This window comes from Engraulis encrasicolus, chromosome 8, assembly GCF_034702125.1.
Source record: "Engraulis encrasicolus isolate BLACKSEA-1 chromosome 8, IST_EnEncr_1.0, whole genome shotgun sequence".
In the NCBI taxonomy this organism is placed as follows: Eukaryota; Metazoa; Chordata; class Actinopteri; order Clupeiformes; family Engraulidae; genus Engraulis; species Engraulis encrasicolus.
This window is the reverse complement of record NC_085864.1, coordinates 38,206,444-38,228,293: the sequence shown is the minus strand read 5'-3', so window position 1 is coordinate 38,228,293 and position 21,850 is coordinate 38,206,444. Positions and strand designations below refer to the sequence as shown.

Sequence of the window (21,850 nt, the reverse complement as noted above, 5' to 3'; positions counted from 1 at the left end):
TGTGTGTGTGTGTGTGTGTGTGTGTGTGTGTGTGTGTGTGTGTGTGTGTGTGTGTGTGCATACGGTGCGTATGCAAGTCTGAGCCTGCGCTGCTTGGGTTGGAGGGGAGCCTTAGCACATTAACACAGCCCAGGTCACTATGCTGCCTGCTGACACAGATCAATGTGTACTATGTGTGTGTGCAATATAGACAGCTGAGTATGTGTTGGGCCTGACACAAGTCTGTGTGTGTGTGTGTGTGTGTGTGTGTGTGTGTGTGTGTGTGTGTGTGTGTGTGTGTGTGTGTGTACACGCGCTCTGGAGTCTCCGCCTGCATTACTTGGGTTGCACAAGCAGCCTGATCTCAGTCTGTGTTTGTGTGCATGTCTGCCTGCTAGCTCGCGCTCACTAAGCCTCTGCACACTCAAACGCATTCTGTGGCCTGAATAATGCACCCCGGGTCAGTAGAGGCGGCCAGCCTAACATGTCAGTCAGTGCAGGAGTAGTTTTACAACAGAGGCCTACCCTCCTGGCACTGGTACTGGCACGGGCACCGCCTTTGGCTTTGCACGCAGCATACTCAACATGCCCAGCTGCTCTGTATTACAAAGCCCAAAAATGACTTGTGATGACTGTGACGAGCAGAGAGACTGGATAATACTCCTCCTCGAATATCTGGTGACAATGACGGTGACCGCAACATGCAAAACCTCACTTTATCCCTGATGGTCAAGCCCTCTTTTGTCATGTGCCGACCATGCCACATCAAAACACCAACACTAGGAGGTTGTGGGTGTGTTCTGACTAACATGTCAACGAGCCTGGCTCTTTGGTGTAGCGGTCAGAGCCCCGGTTTACTACCCCAGAAGGTCTGGGTTCGAGTCCCAGCTGGGCAACTCTACTCCCCTTCGCTACAAATAACAATTTGTTTGACTGGGTATTTTCTCAGTGTCAGTGTTTGCCTAGTTGCTGCACTTTGGTGTTGTGCGGCAGAATTGCTGTGCAGCTGCCAAGCCGAGTTGCCCTTGTTACGATCTGACAGCACGGAATCCCTTGCTGACATCTTCGCCTGTGATTGGGAAGCCAAACACATAACGGACAGGGAGCGCAGGACACATTATTAGACAAACGAAAACTTGTACAAACGTTTGTATCAAGTTGACAACAGGTGCTACACAAGCTTTCCGTCAAGCTTTGGATAGTTTTGAAATAGTTTAGATCGATTGTCCTCTACAAGAAAATGAATAGCTCCTAACTACAACATATCCCCTATGCAGTAGCGCGGCAAGCATAGTGGCAGAATTTCTGTACAGCTGTCACACACTGTGCCATCAGCAGCACATCATCTGCCCAGCGCATGTACCGTACAGGACATGTGGCCTTTTTCATACACATACTGGCAGATTCTATCCAATCAGACAAGAGACACAGGCACAAACAGAAGCCAGCATACATTTGCATGAGGGCAGGTGAACGAATCATGCACAGACAGATAGGACAGGAATAACAGACAGACAGACAGACAGATAGGAAGACACACCTCTCACACAAGCCAAAACATAGTAAAATCCTATTGAAATCACAAACTGTTACCTCCGGGTTTAGATTGCCCCCCCTTCAATCACTGTCTTGTTGGGGCCCGTTAATATGATTATTGTTCCTTTGTAGATTCGCGGCGCCGATCAGTTGCCACACCTGTGGCTTGGGGGAGGAGCAGCGCCTATAACTGGAGGGTGGACGACCCTTCCTGGCTCTCCTCCGAGCATCCGGCTTGTCACTTCCCCTGTACCCTGACTACTCGCTGCTTTTGACCCTTTTGCTGGCTTTTTGAAAGCGTTTTTGGTTTTGTGTGCAAAGGAGCTCGGCTCCTCGTTCTGTTTCACCCCTAGACTCCATTTAATAAATATCTTTTCTATACCGTTTTTCCGTTTTGTGTCCCTTTTATGTTACGTTTTGTAACATATTGGGGGCTCGTCCGGGATATTTCCCCCCTAGACCTCTCGCATCCCCTCGCACCGTTTTGTAATCTTGTTCGCATTTTGGCCGTGCCGTGTTTTCCCCAGTTTTTCCCCGTGGTGAGTGCTGCCTTCGCTTTTGGACTTGGGTGTTTTTCTTTTTCCTTTTCTCAGTCGTTTTTGTGACTATCCCAGGAGGGGGCTCCCTGAAGCCTCGAGCTGGGTATGTCAAAGAAGAAACGCAGTCAGATAGGATTTTGTTTTCTCTCTTTTACAGAGTAGGAGTAGAGTAGGACCCACCCTCGCCCAGGTATTTTTCACTCGCCACTTGTCCCCCCAATGCACGTGCCAAACTGCCTGTTTTTTTGGGAAGTTTGTTTTATGTGGTCCTGTCTGCACATTTGTGCCTGTCTCCAATTGACCACCTGCTGCTACTTAGTTGTAGCTTGTTTGCTACTTAATTGTAGCTTGTTTGTAGCTCCAGTTCAACGCCTATTTGGCCTTGACTTGCTGCTACTTGGCTCGGGAGCATTTAGTTAATCTATGTGCCTGTTTAATTGCCGGTTTGTTATGCACACTCGAATTGTTACGACTACTAATGATAACGAACAGCTGATTAATCACGGATAATCATGGCCGCCATCAAAGGTTTTGTTGAATCCCCGTCACGCACTAAACTGCATCGTTTTAGCAAACCCGAATTGTTGGAAGTGGCCAAACAATACAACATCGCGTTAGACACTGAGGAGCAGAAGACCAAAGATAGCATTAAAAGGAAACTCTTCGGGGCCTTCGCCGAAACTGGGGTATTGTCACCTCGTACGACAGTCAAAAGCACGTCGCCAGCTTCTCCCTCCGCTCCCCATAGCCCCTCTGAAACTGTCTCTCTGCGAGAGTAAGACCTCGAGCAGTGGCGTTTAGAATTAGAAACAGATCTTGCAAAACAGCGACTGGAGTTGGAGCGTGACTGCCTAAAAATAGAAGCGGAAAAGTGTAAAAACAAAACTGTCTTTGACGTGGCGAAGAATATCAAATTGGTGTCCCCCTTCTCTGAGACTGACGTTGAGCGGTATTTTCCGCACTTTGAGAGGGTTGCAACCAACTTTGCGTGGCCAAAAGATCAGTGGGCCTCTCTCCTCCAGTGTGTTTTGACTGGGAAAGCCCAGGAAATTTACTCGTCTCTCCCAGTTGCGAATAGTGTCATCTACGCCGATGTAAAAGATGCCATTCTGCGCGGTTACCAGTTAACCCCCGAGGCGTATCGCCAGACATTCCGTAAGCTCCGAAAGAAAGCGGATCAGACATATGTCGAGTTTGGCCGGAAGAAGGAAACTTCGTTTGATTGGTGTGCTGTAGTCAAAGCAGATGACCGAGCAAAACTACGCGAGTTAATACTTCTCGAAGGATTTATCAACTGTTTGCCGCCTTCTGTTGCAACACATGTAAGCAAGCAGAAACCGAAAACCCTGTCCGTTGCATGTGTCCCAGCGGATGAGTACACTCTCATCCATCAGGACCGTGTCTATGCCAGACCTATCCCATTGTCTCCTGTGTCTAGTAATCTCAATGGCACAACGTCGCCGTCTGTACCGTCCGATAAGCCAGGCTGTTTCTACTGCAGTAAACCTGACCATGTCATAGCTGATTGCCCTAAATTGGAGCGCAAATGTGCGAGAGATGCCAACACTAAGAGTGCTGGTTTGGTGCACACACTTTCGCCCCTACAGCGTTGTTCCGATAATGTCACAACCGTAGACGAATCGTTGTATGAACCATTCCTGTTAGAAGGGACCGTGTCCGTGTCCGGTGTCTCTCCAGTGCCATTACGCATGTTACGCGACACCGGTGCGAATCAAACTATCCTTCTACAGGGGGTCCTGCCATTGTCAGCGCGCACTGCCACAGGCAGTAGCGTGCTGGTTCGTGGCATTGGAAAGGGGGTATCCAAGATGCCTCTCCACCGTATTTTATTGCGGTCTGACCTTGTTAGTGGCGAAGTGACTGTTGCTGTCCATAACTCTTTACCTGTCCCAGGCGTCACACTAGTGCTGGGTAACGACATTGGCCGTGGTAAAGTGTTTAGCTGTGATGCGCCGCTCGAAGTAGTGACCACATCGTCGGTATCCGACACGCCCGATCAATGTGCGCGCGAGCATCCTGGTGTGCTTTCCGCCAATGTAGTGACGCGTGCCCAAGCTAGAAAGGCTGTCGGGTCCAAAGCGGACCCAGACGTCGTTCTAGCTGACACATCCATGTTGAAGCCAGAGGCGTGCGTAAGGCTCAAGGAAAAAGGTCCTACAAGCAAAATTGCGTTCGATTCGGCAATCCCGAAGTTACTGCACGACGGCCCTGACTTGTCTTTGTCCCCATCTGAGCTGTTTAAGCACCAAAAAGCTGATGATAGTCTCGTAACCTGTTTTGGTATTCTGGTTTTGGTGGTTCTGGTTCTGGCGTTAATGCCTGTTCCGGGTTCTGTATTCCAGGCCAGATACCTTGGTCCTTACAGTGTCGAAAAGAAACTGTCTGATGTGAATTACGTGATGGCTACTCCTGGTAAGCGCTTCAGTTCTCGCGTTTGCCATATAAACATGCTGAAGCCTTATCACACTCGTGCGCTGCGTGATTCACCTGTTGTCCTACTCTCCGCAGCCCCCTTGCGCTGCGTTGTCCAGGGCCGATTAAAGAATTCAGAGATGTTGGCAGCGCTGCCAACTAATTTGCCTGTAAAATGTTTGCCTGTTGGTGCATAACAGCATGCATTCCTTGCATGCTATTATGCACCTTCCCATTTCTATTCTGTTACGTCTTTTGTTTTTTTTGACGACTATGGTCGCCATTTTTGTGGTGGGGGTGTTACCTCCGGGTTTAGATTGCCCCCCCTTCAATCACTGTCTTGTTGGGGCCCGTTAATATGATTATTGTTCCTTTGTAGATTCGCGGCGCCGATCAGTTGCCACACCTGTGGCTTGGGGGAGGAGCGGCGCCTATAACTGGAGGGTGGACGACCCTTCCTCCTTCTCCGAGCATCCGGCCTGTCGCTTCCCCTGTGCGCTGACTACCGTGCTTTTGCTTCACCTTTGCTGGCTTTTTGAAAGCGTTTTTGGTTCTGTTTTACAAGGAGCTCGGCTCCTCGTTCTGTTTCACCCCTAGACTCCATATAATAAATATCTTTACTATACCGTTTTTCCGTTTTGTGTCCCTTTTATGTTACGTTTTGTAACACAAACACACAGACAAAGTCAGTGTAGCAGTGAAACGGTCAATACGCTGCTCAACCTGGCATCAATGAGGCCCATATTCCACCTCAATCAGATTGAGAAGAGACGTGGTATTCGTGGCCTTTTCACAAACAGCAAACCTTCCCCCATAACACATAACAATGAGAACACTGCCCTAGAAGTTGAGGCGGGAGGTAAAAAAGAAGTCTCTTCTTTCTAGCTTTGCAGAGAAACAGGGACACGTCCCGAGTCTGCTCAGTCAACAGGGAGAAGAGTCACTGTGAAGAGAGATGATGACCATCTCTTTTGGCCCAGCGGTAAACTGAAATGAACACCGAACCCGATTCTTCTTCCAGACCTCATCGCCTAGCAACCTGGCTCAAAAGGAAGACCGATAATGAGGCCAATCTCTTTTGGCCTGCTGGTCACCTGAGGTGAGTCTACTGTTGAGTCTGAACCAAGTCCTTTCGGCCCTCATTGTTTGAGCAATAGAAATTGTGTAATATCAGAATCCCAGGTTGCCAGACAGAACAAGGAAGTTAACTTTGCTCTAGATCAGCCAATGAGTCAGCAACACTTTCTTTCCAGACACCAGATACACTAACTTTGGCATTCTTTTGAGCTTTTTGCACTTCACTGCAAATGATGGATATGTGAGCCCTGATCACTTTCACTTAAAAAGCCCCTTGTCGAACCAAAGACCATTTAGATACAGTAAAGCCAAGCTAGGAAAAGACAAGAGTTTGTTACAAACCAAATATTAGCCGACCAGATGGCTTATGGTCATTTCCCTGACGCCAAACAAGCCTATCAGCATGCAACGCCAGCCCTATACAACCTCACTTTATTGGCACAGCTCGTAATAAATTATCTTCGGTTCATAGGGCATCATTCATAAAACATCACACGATCCGACTGCACAAACCCTCCCATGCCCTGGAAAAAGGGAACCGTGTAAACACTTTTGCCATTTTAATATTTGCTCCATTTTCATCAACCACCATGCTACCAGTAAGGCCAGTATATGTAGGGAGATGTGTCCTGCTCGAGTCTATTTAACCACCTCCGGTCATCAAACATTGGAGGAGATCTGCGATGATAGCGACTAGCCTCATTGGACGCCCCATATAACCTTCCATAAACCCCCCAACGGTAGCCCTCATTAACGCCACTCTTTATTAAGTGCACCGTATGTCTCTGGTCCTCCTCTCTGGAGCAAATGGTCCTGGTGTAATATTTATACCGGCACAGCGGCGGCGTTAGCCGGAGGTTGGCCGGTGCTGGCAGCGACTACTGAGGCCTGAGTTGGGTAATAGAGTTGGTCCATGTCCAAACAGAGGAACGAACAGCGTGGGAGAGACAGCGAGGGAGACACAGAGAGCGCCAGGAAGAAGTAGCACACACAGTTAATGATGGAGAAACAATGGAAAAAAAGATAGAACAAGTTAGGGGAGGAAAAGAGACAAGAGGAAGAAGGTAAAGACACAACAATGAAAGGAGAAGTGCCGAGTCATGAAAAGAGGAGTATGAAAAAGTACATGGTTGACAGAGTAACACAGAGAGAGAGAGAGAGAGAGAGAGAGAGAGAGAGAGAGAGAGAGAGAGAGAGAGAGAGAGAGACAGAGACAGAGACAGAGAAAAAGAGGGAGGACAGGGCAACATGATACGGAACGAAAAGACACAGGACTGCCAGTGAAGGAGAGGAGAGAGTGACAACACAGACAGAGGAAGAGAGACACGAGAGAAAGACTGATAAACTGAGAGGTGCTAGACAGAGCGAGGCTTGACGGATAGATATGACACAGACCAGGGGAAAGGAGATGGTGGCTGACCTGAGCCAAGGGGTGCGTTCCAATATGCGACCTTGCGTCCTCCACTTGTGCTTGTGGCCTTGTACCAGGAAGTAATATGTCATGATGACATCACTGACAACAGCATTATATTTCAATATCCTGCAAGAGCTCAATTGTAAAGTAATTTTCTCATTTGCAAACTGGATAGTGCATGTCGAATAGTTCCCCAAAAATAGTTTTGGCTAGGCTGACAGCGGGGAAATGTAATTGTGTTCTCCATGGAGGAGGGGCCAGGAGGCGGGGCGAGGCCACGAGCACAAGTGGAGGACGCAAGGTCACATATTGGAGTGCACACAAAGAGATAGCAGAGCGTGACACGAGACGTGAGATTGACAAACTAAAGCTAGTGGCTTGAGGGACAACCAGAAAAGACATGACACAGCTGACACAGTCTAGGGAGATAGTAGACCAGGGGTATTCAATTATGTTTCAACGAGGGCCATTTTTTCAAATTCCTCCCAGTAAAGGGGCCGAACTATTCGTATGTTGTGGTTGTTGACTGTCAAAGAGACCTCATTGAAGTGGAGGGTCTGGGGGTCCTCCCCCAGAAAATTTTGCATTTCTTAGATGTAATTTCCTGCATTTTAACGTCCCGTTTCAGCATGATAACGGAGCCCATACTTCTCTAAATTCCAAAAAACAATTCTGTATTTTAAGGGGCTTGTGGGGGGCCAGAACCTTGCTGTCCAAGGGTCGCATCTGGCCCCAGGGCCGCCATTTGAATAGCCCTGTAGTAGACAGTTGTGGCTGGCTCCTGTATTACTGTGTCTGTCTCAGAGTCAAAACAGGACAAAGACGGGTGAGACCATCTTGACACCACACATAGGGCTTTCAGGCCATCCAGAACGGAGCCGGTGCCCGCACCAGTTACGTTCGGCACTAAAGTGCTTATCTGCGAAGCTCTCGTGTTCATACCGGGCTCTGAACTTTTTCCGCACGTGACTGTGTTACCCGGATGAACCTGCTGACGGCCACGCTGTCGTCACGGTTCGCGGAGAAAAACCTAGAATTTTGCGGTTCGCATTGCAAACCAACTTTCCGGTTTGCGAACACGGTTCAGGATTAGTTGCGGAAACGGGCACCGGCACGGTAATCAGTCGGCCTGAATGCGCTAACAGTAGACAGAATAGCAGAGCTAGTGATGAGACGAAAGAGGACTACAAGTGTTAACAGGACACGCTAGAGGAACAATGTAGCAATATGAGACAGAAAGATGTGTTAAGACAAGTGACAGTGAAGAAACGATGGATTAAAAAAAAAAAAAACAGTGACAACTGACAAAACCGGCGAGTGTAGCTAGTGATAAAGACAACAAAGACAAAAGACAGGAGTGAGTGAGTGATAGGAGGACAAAAAAGGAAGTGAGACAGCGAGACAGGAGTATGAGGGAGGCAGCAGAGCGCCGTTGGTGGCGGGAGGGAGGGAGGGAGGCGGGGGTCAGGTCGTGTGGGGTACCTGCGACTCCTCCTGCTCTCCCCGCAGCTCCGAATCTGCCTCCTCAGCCTCCTCCTCATCCTCATCCTCCTCCTGCCCCTCCTCTGGCCCCGAGGGCGCCAGCACAGGCGGGCTCTGGAGGTCAAAGGGCAACACACTCGGGTTTAGGGTTAGGGGATGAAGATGGGGATGGGGTGGATGGATTATGTAAGGGTTAACGTTCGGCGAGAAGGTCGCTACCGTGGAATAGCAGCACGACAGAGAGAATCTTTAGACCCCGACGCGGAGCGGAGGGGTCTTGTTCTCTCTGAAGTGCTGCTATTCCACAAAGCGACCGACTCGCCGAAAGTTAACCCGCTTATTATATGGATATACTTAAATGATTCACACATGCGGGGACATTTCTTTACACCTATTTAATGTTAAGATTGTTGCTGCGCAAAACAAAACAGTGCCGTTGTACACCGCTAGGCAACAGCTAGGTAGGCTAGCCAGGACAACAGGTGTTGTCTATCACAGCAGCTGATTAGAGTGACAAAAGACCGGACCCCCTGCGGAGTGATATGAAACATTCGCTTTAGCCACTGACTTGTATACAAGCCAGTGGCTTTAGCAGTGAACGTCTTGTTGCCATTGACAGCGGTAGCCAGGACAACGGGTGCTGTCTATCACAGCAGTTGATTAGAGTCTTGTTGAAAAGTCGCTTTAGCAGTGAAAAGTCTTGTTGCCATTGACAGCGGTCTGTTATAGACCAACCCGTCCGTTATCGAAAAATAACAGACGTCCGAACGTTGGGGAGCCCCGTTGAAATGAATGGAGCATTCGACAGATGACGCCACAACCATATAATAATGATGAAATACATGAAGGGGGTGTGGGGGGAAATACACATGGGGTACATGAAGGGAGGGGTTAAAGGATGTAGCACAGAGGAGGTGGGAGGGAGGGGGGTTATTTTAGCCTAGTAAAGGAGGGGTGGAGGAAAAGCATTAAGTGGGGTGAAGTAACGCATGTTAGATTAGCCTGGTAAACTGGCCCCTCGTACTTCGTCTTATTTTGTACAGAAGGTCTGGCTTTGACTCTGTTAACATACAGTTGGTGGTCATATCATTTCACTTCTCAGTTAAGTACATACAGTACGCATTGCATTGTCCTGTCCCTTATGCAATACAGTGAAGTGAACGAGTCAACATTTATACTGACCCAATCAGGAGGAGCGTTGACTGGGTGTGACTTTTGAATGGTAGTGCCACAACAAGACATTAGCAACTGGATCAAAACAGATCAAGTCATTTCAAATGTCTCTGCACCTCTGAGAAGAAAAGCTTTTCTCAGTGTTGTAGAGCCAGACATGACGCTGTACAAAATTGTATTACGGGGGGCTGGTTTACCAAGCTGGGGATACACAAAGCTACACAGTGAAGCATGCACACATATCTCTACCCAAGAGGTCATTAGCACAGAAAGGCTGTGGAGGTCAAAGTAAAAAAAAAAAAAAAAAGAACCCTTAGGTTAGGTTTCCATGAGAGACAGTGGAGTGGAGGAACATGCATGAATTGGGTGGGGGTGGGAAGAGGGGGGTACACATGAAGTCATCCATGAAGCATCCACACCTGCCTCTCTACTTACAGGGCTTAAAGTGATACTGTCCCATTTTTGGAAATAAGCTTATTTTACACCCCCCCTCGGGTTAAATAATAGGGTTTTACCACTCTCCTGTACTTCCAACCGTTCTCAGGGTATGGCAGTGCAAATTTTACCTCCATGCTAGCAGTTAACATTGAGTCCTATGAGACCAGCTCGCGGCTAACTGGTCTCATAGGACTCAATGTTAAGTGTTAGCTTGAAGGTAAAATTTGCACTGTCATAACTAGAAAACAGTTGACAGTACAGGAGAACGGTAAAACCCTATTATTTAACTCAAGGGAAGGTGTAAAATAAGCTTATTTCCAAAAATGGGACAGTATCACTTTAAGAAGTAGAGTATGAGAGTTACATTTCAAAGACTGATTCCTGTCCCTTCTCTCAGCCCCCCCTCATGCTCGTATGGACGTTATTCCCATCACACGCCCAGATTTTTTTGCAGCATACTAAAAGCAAAATGTGATATGCGCTGTGTCTCATATCGTGCACTTGTGCACTTCGGGCACAATGTTTCAGTGCGTAGGGCGCTCAAAATGAACATTTCTGTTAATTCAGTGCACTGAAAGCACCCGGATGATGCCAAGCCAAGTATTGTATGCAACAGTTGACAGTTGGGACAGAGATTCTAAAAGTATTATGAATCTCTCTCTTATCTACTCTCTCTGGTTGGGATGAAGGAAATGAAAGAGCAAGCGCAAGACGCCGTGTAATATCAACAGTAGCCAACCGATATTTCGGCAAGCTAATGCTATGCTCACTTGTCACTTCCAGTGAGGGCACAGTGCTTGGCGCTCAAACTTATCCGCGATACTATGCACTAAAGACCTCAGTGCACTCTGAGCACTATGCACTAACCTTCAGTGCACTGACACAAGTGTTTGATATGAGACACAGGGATGGTCTTTTGGCTCAATTGAGTTGTGGACTGTGGGCAAGATGATCTACAGGTGTATACAAAGATGATGAGGGAAATGGACTGGCTTCATGCCAAGGTAAAAAAGAAATCCAAAAAACCCCAGAAAACTGATCTGCCAAAAGAGAAAGCAAAAACTTTTTAAAAAAACCAACATTATCCTAACATTGTAAGAATGAAAACAGAACAAGGCTAATACCGGCTTGACGTTCCCATTAAGCCTACAAAGCACTTTTGAAAGGAGTAAGAATGTAGACTGGGAAACCCCGTGCTGCTTTGCACAATCGTCCCGATCAGCCACAAAGCATGAATGCTGTCCAATCCGAGAGCAGGGAGGGATGGAAATCTGATGACAAGCATTACTCGACAAATGGAAGCTTGCAGTTTGTTTGAATACAACCAACACGACTGGCTATGGGCTATGTATATACTCCAAATGATGCATTCTTAAACGACCGTTGGCAATCGTAAACCGCCCTTGTGTAAACTATGAGAGATTACTTAACTAAAACAATATGACCGTGGCAAAAGAGATGCCTCTGAAATACAGTACAAATATAGTAGCGAAAGTGAAAAAGCATTAACAAGCAGACCAGAGACTGTAGCTATGGTTTTCCACTTTAAGCACTCTGGACCCCGTTTCTCGAAAGGGTTGTTGCTGACCAGTTAGCAACTTCACCCATTTTGGAGTGGCATATATGCTGCATTCAGGTTCTTGAAATTTGAGCCGTTTTATTAAAAATGTGGGTATGTCAGAGCTAAATGAACAGATTCTAATGCAAAATGAGGGTCCTATCTTTTAAATGCAACTTATTTAATGCTTTTATGTGCTTCAGAGGCTGAGATATTTAGCCAAAAAGGGCTTAGGCTAAAATGGGTTAATAGATTGCCAGTACAAAATTGTACCGCAACCAAGTAAGTTGCTAACTAAGGTAGCAACAAAACAGTTGAGAAACGAACCCCAAAGTACTGTGGAGCTGTGAGAGTCAGAGGAACTCTTCACACATGAACAAAAGAAAGACGGTTTGCCGGCCCGTCTTTCTCACCTGCGAGTCGTCCTGGTCTGGAGTGGGTGGCCTGTGTGAGTTGGGTCGAGGCTGATTGACGGTCGGATCTGGTGTGGGTTGCGTTGGTACTCCCTGACCCTCCGTTGTGCCGCCTCCTCCTCCTCCTGACTGCCAGTTATACGTGTGGCGCGTGGTGCTGGTGCTGGTAGATGTAGTGCTGCTGCTGTTGCTGGATATGCGCGTTGGGTGCTGCTGTTGTGCATTCGCCGTAGGTGGGGGTGCTGATGGTGGTGGGGCTTGAGGTGTCGTCTGCTGCTGAGGATGCTGATGGAGAAACCAACATTGCACCATTTAAATATTCCACCTCTCACTATTCATAGCATCTTTTATTATTTATTTTATCCATACCTGTTTTTTTTTTATTATTATTAGTTTTTTTTTTCTTTGTCATGATATGCAATGCATCCAGTCTGGACAAAGCACAGTGCATTACAGTGAACTACAGCACAAACTGGAAAACAACAACTATAGTTTCTTCCTTTCTCCACATCAAGACATTCATCTGTCCACTCATTCCTCCTCACGCACACACCATCCACACCCAGTCAACCCAAACATCCTCGCCATGGATAGTCCCCCCCCCCAAACCATACGTGTTGCTGAGTGGTGCCCCTGGCAGCCACCCAGGGGGCGTAGCAGCCAATTGTGAACCCTATGTGCAATCAGCTCCTATGGACCCCACCCATCCATACATCCACATACATTCAATTGTGTGTGGGGGCCCCTTATGTTCATGGGGCCCTGGCGGCGCAGTTACACTTAACCCCCCTGTAAGACACCCCTGCAGGCACCATAGAGAGTCGTAAAGCCCCTACCTGTTGTTGCATGGTGCCAATGGCGGCCACCTTAGAGAGTTGCAAAGCCCCTACCTGTTGTTGCGTGGTGCCAATGGCGGCCACCATAGAGAGTTGCAAAGCCCCTACCTGTTGTTGCGTGGTGCCAATGGCGGCCACCATAGAGAGTTGCAAAGCCCCTACCTGTTGTTGCGTGGTGGTGCCCCTGGCGTGGTTGGCGTTGGCGGCCATGTTGTGTCCGGGCGTCTGCTGGCCCAGCACCAGCTCCACCAGCTCCTCCTTCTCGCGGCAGGTCTGCGTGGGCACCTCGTGCAGGTGCAGGTAGTCGCGCAGGTCCTTCACCTTCAGCTTCATCAGCTCGGCGCGCTCGAACAGCGTGACGCACAGGCGCTGGCACGTGTGGCACAGCCGTGGCCGGGGCTCGGCCTGCGCGGAGCAGCGGCCACAGAAGCTCTTCTTGCAGTCCATGCACACGTGCTGCGGACACACAGACACACAGACACGCATAGTGAGTGAGGATGATATGTTGCACACGTGTGAACGCTCAATCTCACCAAGTCAGGAACAAAGGTAATAGAACATGCACGCACGCACGCCTCTCTGTAACCTCTCTGTCTCTATGAGCGAGTCAGGAACAAAGGTAAGAAGAATACATTCTTTTGCTAAGGATTGACACAGTCACAGACGCACACAAGCACGGGTCAAAAATGAGAACAAATTACACAGGAATGCCCCAACAGCAACCACAAACACATTTGCACTTTTGTTAACCAAAAACACAACACGGGAAGTGCCGTATAGGACCGAAAACCACAAGCTCACCAAAATAACTGGAACTGGCAAATTGGAAATTACCAGAGCACCATCAACAAACACAGCAATGGCCAAAGCAGAAGGCAAAACCGAAACGCTTTGCTCTGCCAGATGCATCATGTGAGTGCTGCTGTCATTTCCATGATCACTATCATTTAACTGTCAAGCTTGTTCAACATTGTTTTACATGTCCAGGTTAACACACACACGGACATATACGTGCGCGCACACACCTATGCGTGCGCGCACACACCTATGCGTGCGCACACGCACCTATGCGTGCGCACACGCACGCACGCACATGCACACACAGGCATGCACATACACACATGCACCAACGCACCCCTGAGGCTGATAGATTGTGAAAAGCAAACAGGCCACTGAGTGAAGCCTTGCGTTAAAGTGACAGATATCCTTCATGTCATGACTTTAAACGATGTGCTTAAAAAATGTGGAGATAACAACTCTATTCAAATAAGCAGGTTGTCGAGCCTGACATACATATTTCTATCACTCAAGCACTCAAAAAAGTTAGGCTTACTTCAGCTACTGCACAAAGGGAAAGCTTACTGGAGATCTGCATCACTGTAGGTATCTACTGAACATTTAGGCCAAAATCAAAATCTGGAGCGAATTCGCGGGCCAAACTCAATATTTTTTTTTTTTTACAAAAATGGACTTGCTTATGTTTAAATGAATGTCTAAACAGATTCCCATCATAGTTCAAATGTGCCTACACATTCTGTTGCATTTGAGTGTGAGATGTTTCAATGGCCTGGGCCCACTCATACTCCTGTGATATACAAATGTTCATGTTCAAATCTTAATACTCTATACAGTTATGGTGTATGTGGGCCAACTGTAATACACATTTGAAATGATCTGGCAGGCCAAATAAAATGGCTCCGCGGGCCAAATTTGGCCCCCGGCCTGAGTTTGACATCCCTGATTTAGGCCAACAGAGCATGCTACTGAACTGGATGAACCGCAATCATACACATCCTGAGAGGAGCAAGTCCCCAATCCAGCGGTTAAAAAAAAAACAGGTTCATTTGTAGTGTCTATTAAAGAATAACTTTCCATCAGTTATGGAACCTGACTGCCACACGGGTCACATCAGTCATAAATTACACAAAAGGCCCTACCGTGGCACTAAATGAGTGCAGCATTTGTGGTTGAGCGCTTTGAAAGAACAGAAATAAATCCTGTGACAACAATGTGCTCAGACAAACGGCTTGAAATCACAATGCTTTGGGCATGTTCCCTTCATCGGACATCTGTTGCACACCTGAGATGACTGGCGTCAGCCGTGTCACACATTTTTGTTGATGCTCTTTCACTTTTTCTTTTTCTTTTTGGGTCCACTAGTCCAGACTACTTGAGATGAATAGTGGTTGACATTTAAAATCACAGTTTTTGGGAGTGCACATGCTTGGTTGAGTTTTGCTTTTGGGCCTACTACTCCAGAGTACTTGAGGTGTGCTTGAGATCTACACAGCTAAGCTCTTTCAGCCCTCGAGCCTGAGACCCACCCATGAGTTTCCACAATAACCCTTAGCGACCCAGGGGCAAACTAGGTATGGCTTGCACACACACGCACGCACACACACACACGCACTCACACACGCACGCACGCACGCACACTTCTGACTCATCTACAACACAAACATGCACGCACACACAATTGTATTCAGCCAAGCATGCTCATAAAAACAGCTTCTCAAACTGTCTATGGAGGGAACCATACACAAATTTATACAAAGCCCTCTGAGGAATTCACCCATGTTGCTGGTCAATTAAAACACTTTTCGTTTCTGTGAATAGCTTGTTTGACCAACTGGTAAAGTGTCTGGCTTGAAATAATGTTTTGGGGGCGATGCCATAATTACAACCCATTGCCATTCATGTGGTATGATGATGACGTTTCGTAATGACATGGCCTAAAAATGTCACTATGACGGTGCAACAATGCTTTCCACTTGCCATTCACCACTCCAGTCGCTTCAAAGGCTCCGTGTGAGTGAGCGAGGTCTGGCAGAGGGCAGGAGAGGCATTCCACAGGTGGGTGTGCTGAGAGAGTGTGACTCACGCATACATACCCCAGTAGAGATTCCCATCTATGAAGTCCCCATGAGGGATCTCTCTCGCTCTCTCGCGCTCTCGCTCTCTCGCGCTCTCTCTCTCTCGCGCTCTCTCTCTCTCTCGCGCTCTCTCTCTCTCGCGCTCTCTCTCTCGCGCTCTCTCTCTCTCGCTCTCTCTCTCGCTCTCTCTCTCTCTCTCTCGCTCTCTCTCGCTCTCTCTCTCTCGCTCTCTCTCTCTCATGCATCTTCTCTCCAGTGGTGATGATGGGTGAGTTCAAAAATAACTGTGTGGGCGTCGCAGGGGGAGAACCTGGGCTTTCAGGTTTCCCAACATATACGTAAACAGGTGAAGGGTGATGAAACTCTCTAGAGAGCTGCAGGAGCAGTCAGAGTGTGTACAGTGCAGCAACAGTGTAACCACCCTTAACACTTGTGGCTTCATACAGACACTCATAGAGACTCACACTACCAGACAAGCAAGCAAACTAACTCAGCAGTACACATGAACATCAAAGGAGTCATTCCCAGGTTCAGAAAGTAAAGACCTCGTCACGAAAGTAATTCTAAAATAGCATCGAATGAGAGAAGCATGTCAGCTATTCATTGACGTTACCCGTGTTCAAACAGAAACAATGCAGGGTTTTTACTTTCTGAACCTCGGATTGACATGCATGAAAGAACACACTGCCTAGCACAATGGTGGTCTCAGGTATAAGAATACACGTGCGCACACACACTAATGTGTGCTGGTTTCTCAGCTCCGGTTACCACTATAGAAATGGGAGCAGGGTGTTTAAACGTCCCTGCAGCGCTGCTGCTGCTTGCCATTGTGGGACGAGGTGTTATGCAAGGGGCATGCGGAGGAATGTGACAAATGCCGCGCGCACACACACGCACATACACACACACAGACAAACACACACATACACACACAATCAGGGTGGGAGCAAGGGTGTGCAAAAGACACCAGTGAGTGACTGTGTGTATATGTGTGTGCGTGGTAGGGGAGGAATTGATCCGTGGCGTGGTACAGATACCTGAGAGGTGCTCTATCTGTAGGTGCTTAGACTGTTGGCAGTTGGGCGGCTCCCACAGTATTTGTGGAGTGTGTGTGTGTGTGTGTGTGTGTGTATTAATAGACGTTGGCATGGATGCGGGAGGGTGTGCGTGTTTATGCAGGCTGTGTGTACAGATCCGTGGGCATGAGTGTGTGTAACGTATTAGGGGGCGTGGGCATTGAGGCGGGCGTGAGGGCGTGCGTGCGTGCGTGGGTGTGTGTGCGTGCATTAGTGGGCATGTGTGCAGGCTGTGTGTAAACCGTGAGTGTGTCCCTGAGTGTGTGTGGCAGGGAGGGCAGAGCAGTGAGCTCACCCAGGCTTAGCTGTACCTCGGACACAAAGGGCTATCAGCAGTGACGACAGAGGGCCAGTGGGGAGATGGCGGGGTCAGATTAAACAGCCTAGGGCCTGTTAGGGGAGATCCCAAATCATAAACAGGGGGGGGCTGAGGGGAGCGAGATACAGATCTCACGCACCCCACAGAACACCCTACCTGGGTGACTGACATCAGACACAAGAGATGTTTCTTTTTTTTTAAAGTTATGTTTTTGGAGCTTTTTTGTCTTTATTCAGGATAGGCCAGTGTGAGAGTGTGACAGGAAAGAGTGGGGGAGAGAGATGCGGAAGGATCGGCAGAGGATCTCGGGTCAAAATGGAACCCGGGGTCGCTGGCGTAATGGTATGGCGTCCCCTGATGACATTTTCGAGCCTCTTGCTAAAGTGTGTAGGGTAAAGATTATGGTACTTCTAAAATGCTTATTTTTCCTTGCTTCAACAGTCATTCTTTTTTTGTGTGCACCAAAAGACCTAATGGTGTGCTCTGACAGCCATGCCAACCAGTGTGCGTCTTTGGTGCATCAGTCAGAGCCCCAGTTTGGCACCCTGAAGTTTCGGCTTCAAATTAGGGTGCAAAGGAAGTAGCAAAGAGAGTCACTGGAGCATCTCAGATATGGATGACTATTTTCTTTTTTCTGTTTTTGGGAGTTTTTTTGGGCCTTTATTATGACAGGACAGTGTGAGAGGAGACCGGAAATGAGCAGGAGCGAGATATGAGGTAGGGCTGGGAAATGACCCCGTCCAGACTCGAACCAGGGTCCCCATGGGCATGCGGGCCCAAAGGTGGAGGCTTAGACCGCTGCGCCACAGCGCCCACGGATGACTATTTTTTGCTTTTGTTTACGAGCAGTGCCAAACCAACATTTTGGCATTACCACAGCTGCATCAGAGTCAAAAACAAGGAAAACAGGTGCATGAGACAGGACAAGGTGCAAGGAAGACAGGTGAGTGTTGGTGACAAGTCACCTTGCGCGCCAGCGTGTCGAAGCGTCCTCCGCAGGCTTTGCAGGTGTGGTCCACGGCGGTGGGTGAGGGGTAGCTGCTGAAGCCGGAGTTGGTGTAGGCCTGCCGCGCGCCACCGCCACCCCCACTGCCAGCCTCCTCACCAGGGCCCGAGTCCAGACAGAACCAGCTACAGCATGATGCCAACATGCTCCTCACCTGGGGGAGAGAGAGAGAGAGAGAGAGAGAGAGAGAGAGAGAGAGAGAGAGAGAGAGAGAGAGAGAGAGAGAGAGAGAGAGAGAGAGAGAGAGAGAGAGAGAGAGAGAGATCATTGAAGTGTTAGTCTCTGAATCGTTTTATTACTTGGTCAGACTTTTAAAAACAGGTTTCTACATTCATTTCCCTTTTGAAATAACTAGTATTAAACAATAATGCACACAAAGGCTGTCTGTAAATATTTGCATAAATGGTAACAATCCACAGCTGTGTTCTTTCCCAGAGCAGCACGCCATCACTGACCTCTGCCATGTGGAGGACACCTGTGGTAGCCCCAACCAAAACAACACATTCATCCAGCCATGAAGTATGAAGCGCTAATGCAGAACATGACGCTTGGAGTTGGTAGGTTTGTGCAATAATGCAAGTGAAGTGTTTCAAGGCAGCAAGGTGTCAAAGTTAACAGACTCAAACTAATGCCCAAAATACTGCTTTCAAAGTTTTTTTTTTTTAACCAGCTTTAATCAGTGCCTTGATTCTTTAGTCGTTAAGACAGTGAAGCCATTTACTTCAGGTCTCAGACGCTGTAGATAGTGTGTTAGTTTGGGACATTTTAATCAGGTAGTTAGTTGGGACCCTCTGACCTGCAAAATGTGGCCAAGTCTGGAATTACTGACTTGCTGCCTTGCTTGCCTTCCTTGTCGCATGACTTAAGCAGACATCAAAATAAAAACAGTGTTGCCATAACACTGACAGCTGCAGACTTCACAGATATGAACGTTGGATATAGAAGGCATGAAGGAAATGAAAGTGCCTTTGAAGGCAACATTTTATTAAATTCTGTTCTTCTTTGATGTCTTCTTGACACCACACATTTTCTTTGCTTGACAGCAGCCTTTATTGTCGGCTCTGTAGACAGATTACATCTCAGCTGGAGTGTATTTCTCAGCAGCATAGATGCTAACCAAGTTAGCAACTTTACTTACTTACCGAAAGTTGCAATGCAATTTCGCAACAACCTACAAAGCTGCAGAGATGGGACCAAGTCACTAATTTGCAAGTCGCAAGTAAGTCTCAAGTCCTTCCAATCAAGTCAGAGTCAAGTCACAAGTTACGACACATTTGACCAAGTCGAGTCCAAGTCCAAGTCGTGCCAAAGCCAAGTCAAGTCCAAGTCTTATTTTTTCCAAGTCCTTAACAAGTCACCTTGTATTCTATGTGCAATATTGACAATTACCTTTGGTCATAAATTCATTACCTCTCCACACTGCTTTGCATGTCCCCCTTCGCCAGTAATGTCCCTTAAGAAAATCGACCATGGTATACCATGAATTCGGTTTTTTGAGTATGGTTCGGCATTGGTTTTTGGTTTTACTAGGTTTAACTATAAATTGAACCATGGTTTTACTCTGGAAAACTAACCATGGTGTTACCACGGTTTATAATTATTCATTAAATTACTTTTATCTTTTATCCAATGCATATATTAGTGACAGTTCTTGGAGCAATGTGGGGTTAGGTGCGTTGCTCAAGGGCACTTCAAACATGGACGGAGGTATAGGGAGAGGTGGATCTAGGGTGGGATTCAAAACTGCAACTCTGTGATCTTCAGCCCAACTCCCTAACCATTACACCACAGCTGCAGACAAGCTTTCATGTTTTTTTGGGTGACCATGCTGCAACCCACAATTGTTTTTTTTTTTTTAGCATGGTTTGTGACTATGGTTAAAGGTAAATCGTTTATTTTTTCTTTCTGTCATGCATTTTTTTCACACACAAATGCAAAAAAATGTATTCATTGACTTGGAGCACTATTGCAAGTCATTGCAAGCTAAAACTGTCAAGTCGAGTCAAGTCTCAAGTCAATAGCGTACAAGTCGAGTCAAGTCACAAGTCATTCCTAATATTGGCAAGTCAAGTCTCAAGTCGAGTCATTTGTGATTCAAGTCACAAGTCAGTCCAAGTCACAAGTCACAAGTCCACATCTCTGCAAAGCTGCTAACTGATTAGAAACAACGCTTTCGAGAAACTGGGTCCTGTTCTGCTCTTGTATTATGCGCAACCATTCTTAAGTCTAAAGCAGGGATGTCAAACTCATATTCACTGTGGGCCGAAATTAAAATCTGGGATAAAGTCGCAGGCCAAACAATATCTAGGCTTACACATTTTAAATGCATGCACTTAATACTGAAAGGCATGTGTTACAAACACTCATATATGGCATCTTAAATGTGCTTGACCATATTGTGTTGTATGAGAAAAATATGTCCACTTATATTACACACCAAATTTCATGTTCATACGTATTAATTATACGTACTGATCGTGTGTGCCGGCCAACTGTAATACACATTTGGAATGATCTTGCGGGCCAAATAAAGTGACCCTGCGGGTCAGATATGGCCCCCGAGTCCAGGTTTGACATCCCTGGTCTAAAGCTGACTTTCTAACCATCCTTTCAACCCACCAGAACTTTCCTATGGCCAGGCTGAACCACCGACCTGTATGGCTGAGCACATGCTTTTGCATATGCATCACAGTGCATTCTGCGTGTTGGTGTGACGCCTTTTGAAGTTAAGGCATGCTCCTCAAATGCAGCGGTAAAGCAGTTTCATTCACTTTTGTCATGTGACGAGGTTTGCACAGTTTTCCCGCCATGTCAGCAATTTGATTTTCTTTTGCTACGACAAATTTCTGTTGCTAAACATGAAAATGCTCTGCTGTGCCCTGACCAAAACCATCCGTAAACCTAACCTGTGTCAGTAAAGCGATGTTTCTGCTGCCTTACTTTTGCCAAGAACAACAAAATAAGCAAGGGAACGGCGAATTTGTTGCGAAAATGTGCCCAGACCAAAACCATCCCTAAACCTAACCCGTCACTTAAACGGCAAAGGCGTATTGTACACAAGCGATAGTCAGTTCAAACCAGCGTGTCATCTTTCCGCTCTGTCATGATGCCATGTTGCGATGGCAGTTCTGCTAATCAAGTCAACTCCCATCGTGCCAGGCATTCATTTAGAAAGAATGACAAGTATGATGACGATGGAATTCTGGATCGTCTGAAACATTGTCAGTTCAACAACACAATACCATAACAACACTATTCACCTCTTTGGTAATGGTGCAAATTCCACTAAAGTCCATTGTCTAAGGCTATGCACCAGCATATTCTGCTGGCAACTCCAAAGCTAGCTGTTCCTTGCCAATCCTGCAGAGGTTTTCCATCTGGAAAACTCAATTTAAACACACAAAGGGTCACCACTGACCACTGCTCGGAGCACAATTGAAGCAAAGTAGCAATATATCACCCGGATGGATGGATGGATGGATGGATGACACATTTCCACAATAATACCAGAAGACTGGCCACCTCTTATGAAATCGGCATCTAGCCTATTCTCAACTCTGAGGGGCAAAGAGTGAAGGTGAGGCAGAGACAGAAAAGGTCAAGGAAAGAATAATGTGGAGAAGAGCATATATGCTTGGGCTGAAAATTATGCAGACTGCAGAGGGTGGAAAACATCTAAACAACACCATACAACTGAC

The 21,850-nt window shown here is 47.2% G+C and overlaps 1 protein-coding gene across 5 annotated transcripts in view; it reads right to left on the bottom strand.

Annotated features, from left to right (window-relative positions):
• Nucleotides 1-21,850, bottom strand: part of rffl (ring finger and FYVE-like domain containing E3 ubiquitin protein ligase) — a 42,668-nt gene that overhangs the window by 8,331 nt on the left and 12,487 nt on the right. For 4 of the 5 annotated variants that reach the window (XM_063205635.1, XM_063205632.1, XM_063205634.1 and 1 more), the window contains 4 exons: nucleotides 18,112-18,306; nucleotides 13,041-13,334; nucleotides 12,043-12,327; nucleotides 8,461-8,574 (listed from right to left, as the gene is read on the bottom strand). In XM_063205635.1, coding sequence (XP_063061705.1) covers nucleotides 8,461-8,574; nucleotides 12,043-12,327; nucleotides 13,041-13,334; nucleotides 18,112-18,297 — 879 coding nt within the window. In that variant the 5' untranslated portion in view covers nucleotides 18,298-18,306. The remainder of the gene's footprint in view (nucleotides 1-8,460; nucleotides 8,575-12,042; nucleotides 12,328-13,040; nucleotides 13,335-18,111; nucleotides 18,307-21,850) is intronic. The other variant, XM_063205636.1, reaches the window with a different exon arrangement.